The sequence below is a fragment of the Beta vulgaris genome, chromosome 2 (genome assembly GCF_026745355.1).
Source record: "Beta vulgaris subsp. vulgaris cultivar EL10 chromosome 2, EL10.2, whole genome shotgun sequence".
Classification (NCBI taxonomy): Eukaryota; Viridiplantae; Streptophyta; class Magnoliopsida; order Caryophyllales; family Amaranthaceae; genus Beta; species Beta vulgaris.
This window is the reverse complement of record NC_079203.1, coordinates 38,000,783-38,008,688: the sequence shown is the minus strand read 5'-3', so window position 1 is coordinate 38,008,688 and position 7,906 is coordinate 38,000,783. Positions and strand designations below refer to the sequence as shown.

The 7,906-nt window shown below is 35.9% G+C and overlaps 1 protein-coding gene across 3 annotated transcripts; it reads left to right on the top strand.

Moving 5' to 3' along the window:
- Positions 1 to 483: 483 nt before the first annotated feature.
- On the top strand, positions 484 to 7,345 carry LOC104886759 (hypothetical protein). 3 transcript variants are annotated; one of them, XM_048639010.2, is made up of 6 exons: positions 484 to 750; positions 907 to 965; positions 1,891 to 2,388; positions 3,321 to 3,471; positions 3,549 to 3,708; positions 6,722 to 7,345. In XM_048639010.2, the coding sequence occupies exons 3-5, from the start codon at positions 1,891 to 1,893 to the stop codon at positions 3,554 to 3,556; spliced, it is 657 nt and encodes a 218-aa protein (XP_048494967.1). In that variant the 5' UTR covers positions 484 to 750; positions 907 to 965; the 3' UTR covers positions 3,557 to 3,708; positions 6,722 to 7,345. The 3 variants fall into 3 exon arrangements, with proteins under 3 accessions (XP_048494967.1, XP_048494966.1, XP_010669554.2); XM_048639009.2 differs by lacking the exon at positions 6,722 to 7,345 and adding an exon at positions 5,147 to 6,715 and having other exon boundaries at positions 3,321 to 3,708; XM_010671252.4 differs by having other exon boundaries at positions 485 to 750; positions 3,321 to 3,708.
- The last annotated feature ends 561 nt before the right edge of the window (positions 7,346 to 7,906 follow it).

The following is a 7,906-nucleotide window of genomic DNA, read 5'->3' as shown; positions in this document are numbered from 1 at the left end:
CAATTCAATTCAATTCAATTCAGTTCAGTTCAGTTCAGTTCAGCTCCAATAAGTTCAGTTTAGTTCAGCTCCAATAAGTTAAGTTAAGTTCAGTTCAGTTCAGCTGTTTTATGTCGAAGAGAACAAACCCTTAATAACCGAAATTATGGTTGATTGACACTTAGCATAAATTATGCATGATTGATAAATTATTTTCATTACTGTATTTGAACTCCGAAATTTTACCAATATGGTAGTGATTGATTTCCAGCTAAATTTATATGAGGATTAAGAATCATGATATAAATTGACCTAATTAACATAGCTAATTACCTAAACTTACGACTTTTGAAAGTAACACTATTTTTTTTGGCCAAACTAAGCAAATACCACGTGTACATCGAAATAGAGAGAATTTATTTTGTTAAACTATAAAATTGCTTGGTGAATTTAAGCTTGTCACGTAGGATTTAGAATTTTCCAACTTATTTTCCTTCCATGTATTTTGTCAATAGGGTAAATAGGGGATATGATAGTTGAAAATAAATAAAGTTCCGAATAAAGAAGAAGTTTGTAACCCTTTACAATTTGCGCCAATTCTCGATTACAATTTGCATTTCCTTCTACAGTCTACATTCATTACTCATCCATTCCAGATTTCGTATTTCCAGCATCAATTTTAATAGAGCAGGTAAGAAGAATGAAAGAAGAGAAAATGAAGATCTTTTTTTGATAATACCAGAAAGTTGGATCTTCCAAAAAAAATTGAAGGTTTGTTTAGGACTAATTCTACTATTATAAGTTTTCAAAATTTGTAGCTTATACATATATAATTTGCCATAAATTTCCATTTGAGTAATCAGTTATGGTGTTAACTCCAAATTTTCAGTACACAAGAACAATGAATTGACATTCAGTGTTTTGCAGGCACTTTGCTGCTTGATCTGGATTTTCTTAGATAAGTTAATCGCCGGTTTTTGATTAAGGTATTTCTATCTATTAATGCATTATTCATTCATCGGATCATGGGCCGCTTTTCTGACTACCTGTAATGTGGGTACCCGGTTATGAACACCCCTAAATAATTTACATTTCAGGACCTAAATATAAATTCATCAAGCTCTTTAATCACTATCAGTTTCCAGCTTATTTTTACTAATCATGTTTGTTGTGAAAAAGGATAGCAGAAACATGGAAATTGCTTTTTATGGTTTCCATAATCGCGTGTTTAGTTCTCAAAAGAACAAAGAACAGGAAAATGATAAGGAACAAGCCCTGTCTTTCTATGTATAGTTTTTGAGAGATGGTTGATATGATGATTAGTTGGCTAAATGAGCTATATTATCGAATGCTTAGGAGTTGTGTTCCGTGATTGGGATTACATAATCTACAGCTGTTGCAAATTGCAAGCCATAATTTCACTTTAGGTTTTAGCGCGAAAACAGTATGAAAGGGTAGCTAATTAGTTGTACTTTGTGGTATATATATATATATACTTGTATATAACATCTTGTGACTGGCATTATAGCTTAAGAAGCAAATTCAGTTCCTGCTTTTCTTCCTCGCATTAAGAGTAGCTGCAGTTCTATAACATTGCAAATGAATTCACCGAGGGATTGCTCATATGATTGTACAAATGAAATATTTCTTGGGGTTGGATTAAGAAAAAGGGAACTCTTTTTTGCAATTCTTTTAATTAGTTCAGATATGAAAATGATATTAGTCTGTAGTTTTGCTTTTTTTAAGAAGTAACTTTCTTCTTTAATATAATGCTTGATGACTGATGATCCTTTCCTTTGGAGGGGGGGGGCTGGGGGCTGGGACAAGCATATTGTAGGCCTTTCTCTTGATTGATGGTCTGAACTGTAGATGTTACTGACTTTTTGTTCATCTATTTTTGCATGTATATAGATGCTTGGGACACTTCGTACACGCCGTCGTAACCCTTATGGCGTACATTTGTGTGCAGTTGCTGCAGCCCTGCTCCTCCTCTTTTCAGTCTCTCTTCTCTACAGCCGCCTCAGCACAAATTCTAGGGGCTCTTTCCAAAATGATGGAGTTAGTATCTTTGAAGACCCTTTGACTCTTGAGTTTCCCCTACTTCAAGACTCCGATCCTGACCTTAGATCCACGTTGTCTAACGACCGAATTGATGAACTGGACATCATTGATGAGGACTCTAAGGTTTCCAACGAGGAGGAGATTTTGAGGGGTCTTGAATCCGAAGGGGAAGAGAATGAGAACTCTTTGATATCTTCCCCTTCTTTATCTTCTGGTTATTACTTTGATCAAGTTTCTCATGTTATTCGCCGTGCTTTTGATGGTCAATCCGTCGATGAGTTTGACCAATGGGAGGCTTATGCAAAGCTGTCTGATGTTGGGCTTCCTTCTGATGAAAGTCGGACTAAGGTTGGTTCTTTGTTTTATAGTCATCTTCTATGAAATTTTGCTAGTTTACTATTATAACTCATAACTTATGAGAATTTTAACTAGTGGGTTGCCCTCCCCCTCCCAAAAAATACCCTCTTTTAATCTGGGCTTTTTTGTGTGTGGATATTACAGAGGCTAACCTTATGGTTTAATACAATGCACACAGCAGCAGGAGTTTACAGTTTCTAATGATGTAATCCCAGGAATTAGAGAATTTTATATTTCATAGAATGTCATGTCTTTAAGTTTCAAAGCATTTGTAGTGTCCCTCCTCTTGAACTTTCCGCCATTTTATTTTTAAACGGATGCTTATACAAGTGCCGTGTGACCCTCAAATGATAGTGTGTCTCTTTTGGAGACATTACCTTTTGCCTCATAATGTTCTCAAATGGAAACCTTTCTGTGGCTTTGTCTCTTCGTGCTCACTGTTTTGGTAATAAACTTGTAAAATCCAATGTTTGTTGTATTTCATTTCAAAATTGAATATAAGAGTCAGTATGCAGTGATGGGAATAAATGTTCATACACTTTACCTAAGGTTCACTAGGTTGTTTCTTAAAATAAAGGTATGGATTTTTATATATGTAGTTGAAATCATGTCAGCTATGTTGTCAATCAATATGATAGAAATTAAAGCAGTGAAATTTGTTGAGTTTATGGAACCTTTTTTTTGGGTCAGTTTTTGGAAACTGAGGTTGCCCGGTTTACAAACTATGGGCGTAAGAAATTTATGTTCAATTCTTTTATGCTATAGGGTTACCCCAGAGTTACTTACTCTTATGACTTTTGGGGGGAGGGGTTGTTCCTAGTTTATGTGTTAACTTGCCTATCATCTTTCACTTCTTATTACTCTTTTCATTTATTTCATTGAATATTTCTCTCTGACTGAAGGAGTTTCATTATGTGGAACAGGTGGCATTTGGTTCAGATGATGTGGCCGTAGATGAGGAGTTAAGGAGGAAGGTGCTAAAAGTAAACAGCATTGAGGATGCACTTTTACTAAAACTGGATTCCCGTGGTTCGCCACTGAGGGAGGGTTGGGGAGCATGGTTTGATGCCAAGAGTACGTTTCTGAGGAAAGATAAGATGTTCAAGTCCAACTTGGAGTTGTTGAATCCTCTGAACAATATGCTTTTGCAGGATCCTGATGGGCCTGGTGTGACTGGACTTACAAGAGGAGACAAACTCATGCGAAAGGGGCTAATCAATGAGATGAAGAAAAATAAACCCTTGGGGCTTTCTAGTACATAGTAGTGTGAATCGTCCAATTACTTGGGTGTCCAGAAGGACCAAAATCAAGGTAGACTTTTCTCTTAAAAAATCAAGACTTTTCTTGCTATCATAACTCCATTTATTTCTTTTAGTTGTTCCACTTCCACCTCACATTTGTGTTGCTGTCACAGATAACTTTTCTTAACATTGCTAATTGTTCTGTAAAAATTTCCCTGCAATATATTACTATATGAATTTACTTAATATAGAATAATGAAATCCCTAATTTCCCGTAGTATGACTGTATGAGTAATGATCTGGCAAATTTTACTTGTTAGGAATAGGGTGTTGTAGTTTGATTAATGCGGAACAAGTCAATGAATTAATAAGGATGGAAAAAACAATAAAAAAGATAAGCAAAAAGAACACAAGGATTTATGTGGTTCAGTCAAAATAGATCTACGTCCACATGTGAGGGATTAGAGCTTTTTCACTATAATAGAGAAAAACCAGAGAGAATAATACAAGGAGTCCTAAGAATACTAGAGGCTAAAAGTTGTGTGTATAATTAACACCAGGAGGGACCTTTTATAACATAAGGAAATCCTAGAATATACTCCGCACAAAATCCGGAAAGAAATCGTGCATCCCGCGTCAAAATCCCCGTCGCCTGATTGGGTCGGGCGGTCATCAAATTCAAACTGGCTGATGTCTCAGGCCCGATCGGGGGTTGTAAGCCCGATTGTAGTTCGCTAAGGGAGCCTGATCGGGCGAAATTCCAATTCGACAGTGCTTCGTAAAACAGCCATAACTTTTTCGTTTCTCAGCGGAATTGGGCATATGACCTGTTGTTGGAAAGCTCTTTGAACAAGCTATCACCTCCAAGTTGAATCACATCAAAACCATTTATAGATTGAGAGATATGTGCATTCAAAGGCAGTCTTATGCCATTTTCACAAAATTTCAAGTCACAAATAACATTATACCTTTTTGCTTTTGATCAATTATGCTAGGGTGATGGTGGTTTGATTGAAGCTCTTGTGTTTGGCTGCTGCAAACCATTGTCTTTTTATTTGGTTTTGGAATAAGTGCACTCTCTCACTTACTCTATGCCAATTACATTATATCTCCTTTTTTGGTCTCCTATAGTCCTATTAAGGGGAACCTTATTTCAATTGGAATGTTGATATCGTTGGCTGCTTCAATTTGGTGATCATTTATACCATTAACTTTTCCAGTAATTCATACTGAGTAGTATTTTTCAAATATCATACATATGGACCTATTTTACAGTTATGTGTTATTTATTCAGTAATTAGATCTATCTTGTGTTGATTTTGACAAATTTATACCCCAAACTTTAGAACATGACAAATGCTATTGGGATATACTAATTTTCTTTTGCTGAAGTTAGTATAGTGATACAAATTGTTCTAGTAGGAAGTCCTTGGAATCTCATATGTTCTTGTATGTACCTCTATAAGGTATGCGCTAACTCTTTGAATGATCTTGAATTTGTTAAACAGAAATGAGTAATCAAGAAAGAATTCTTGGTTGGCACTTGGCGTTTCCCTCTGCCTCTCATCAGTTCTCTCACCCTCCCAAAGTAAATTTCACTCATTCTCTCGTTACCGACTTTTAGTTTTCTCTCTTTATCCACCCCTGGATTCACCTTAGCAGCACTTTCTCTTACTTTTTTCCCCAACCTAACCACTTCCAGAACTCTATTGATTTTGAAGATCATTCACAATATCCGTGCCAAACCAAGGTGTAAAAGTTATTCAGGGACAGATGGTAGATGTTGACCTCAGTTTCCTATTGGGCCTCAGTTTCCTATTGGGCCTCAGTTTCCTATCTGGTATCTGTTGTACCAAAACTCAATTGCTATTGAGAATTACATTTTATTTTTTACTGTGTCGTTTGTGGATTTATGTGGGATTTGAGTGTGAAATCATGATGAGTGGGGATTGAGCATAGTTCGATCGTCTACACAAGAAAAGAGAAAGATCCACAATCCTGCAGGTTTTGGCACTCTTTTTACCTACTTTCAAGTTGAAGTATATTGCACTATTGGGAGAGGATATTAGTGTTCAGCCTGTATTATGCTTTTTTGGGATAAGAACCAAGATGATTCTTAGCTAATTTCACAGTATTGATGAATAACATTGATGAAGAATTAGGAAGAAGGATTAATGAGGAATTTACGAGAAAATTACTAAGATATGATTGTATTGATGAATAACATTGATTACAACTTACCCAACAACATTTGAGAGGTTGGAGCTCTCCCAAGTAACCATTTCCTCACTGAACTTATCAATTTTCAAGATGCCTTTCTCATTCTATGTTACTCTATATTTATACTACTTTCCCTAACAAACTATCCAACTTATTCCCCAAGTAAACTAGAGAAGATGATAGAGCTCTCCCAAGTAACCATTTCCTCACTAAACTTATCAATTTTCAAGATGCCTTTCACATTCTATGTTACTCTATATTTATACTACTTTCCCTAACAAACTATCCAACTTATTCCCCAAGTAAACTAGAGAAGATAATATCTAAATTACCCTACCCCCCTAAAGTCAGTTCTTAGCATTACTAAGAATCATCTGGTTCTTAGCATTTTGACATATTGGCCTCGACTAAAGGACCAATTAAAATACAGCTAAATGGCTCTAATAGCTCTCCTGCACCAATAGACCTAGAACCCCCTAGCCCAATGCAAAGTGATTTTGTATCTGTTTTGTTGTGAAAAGGAATACTATCACAAGAATACTCAATTTGATTTCTAGGAACCTCGCCAAAGTACGTTACTCTGTAGAGTGTAGAAAATCTGGCAGCAAGGAGCCATTAGACATTCCAGAACCAGAAAAAGTGAACAAAAGATTTAGCACATCAGTTCCTATGAGTGAGGGACATCCCTTAGACTTTAGATCAAGAAACAAGGTCCTTCTAGTGACATGCTTCCAAATAATATAGGCAGTGTAAAACATACAAGCACTCAAACAGTATTGCAGTTATGTCTGCAAACATTAGTCATTCAGTCCTTTATTTTATGGAAACATCAGTAATTTGTGATTTCTGACAACATTCTGCAGATTACAAAGTGTTTTCAGATCATATCAACAAATCTGTGCATTGTCGTATTCTGGGTTACAGAAAAGCAAACAACGAGGTAGATGATTGCACCCAAGATTTATCGGCCATTGCTCTATAGTATTATTTATGGATTGAGCGGGGTGCTACAGTATCCCGAAAACACAGAATCAGAGTGCAATTCTCTAGATAGGTGCGGACAATCTGATGCTGATGCGAGTTTTAATGTCCGGGATGCTGCACTGCACATGGGTATCTTGAACTTCTGTGCATTAGCTGTTGTCTCTCCAATTAGAGGTTCTGAACTGATAGTAGACTCATTCATGTGGAGTACCTTCTCTAGTTATTCCTCTTTGGCTCTTATTTCTTTATTCTTTTGTTCTTTTTTTCAATATAACTGAAATAGAAGTGCTATCTTTGAGTTCTAGTGTTGGGCCTTTAGGCGGGCAGTTTGGCTTCTAATTGGGTCACATTGTGTCAAGTTATACTTTTGCTTACGATGTGTTAGTTGTACATTGTGATCTATTGAATATGGGACTGTAATTGTACATATTGAATTTCATTAGTCAGACATCAACACACCAGTGTACAAAGATTGGAAATTACTCACTTGACATATTTCGATATGGGGATTGTAATTGTACATATTGAATTTCATTAGTGAACAAACATCAACACACCCAGTGTACAAAGATTGCAAATTACTCACTTGATATCAGCTTCAGGAATTGGGTTACTTTCAGCTAGGGGCTGTCATTGTACATTTTGATTTTGTTAATGAACAACCACGAAGCCAAGAATGTACAAGGAGGTTGAGTGTGGAAAAGAGAGAAGTGGTGAACAGTATATGGGGGAAAATGATGGCGGTTGACATCAAATCAGTTATTAAATGGTGAATAGTAACTGCCAATCAGTTACTTTTTGTTACGGAGTGATTATTGTTATTATTGATATTAGCTTATGTGTTTATTTGTTACTGAGTAGTTATTATTCAATGGCTACAACAAAATTGTTGCCATTGTAATACTTGAAAATCTCAACCATTTGATTTATACAGATAAATAATAAATATTGATTTGTTTGACCAATTAATAATGTTTAAAAAAATGCACTCAGGATGATAACTGCTTCCCCTCAAAACAAAAAAGAAAGAGTTGATAACTGCCTCTCCATTCTCGATAAAAAGC

Bases quoted from the DNA above. Each gene is read 5' to 3' on its own strand.
- LOC104886759 (XM_010671252.4), top strand. From the start codon at position 1,891: ATGCTTGGGACACTTCGTACACGCCGTCGTAACCCTTATGGCGTACAT. The intron at 2,389-3,320 runs GTTGGTTCTTTG...TATGTGGAACAG, and splicing joins CTGATGAAAGTCGGACTAAG to GTGGCATTTGGTTCAGATGA.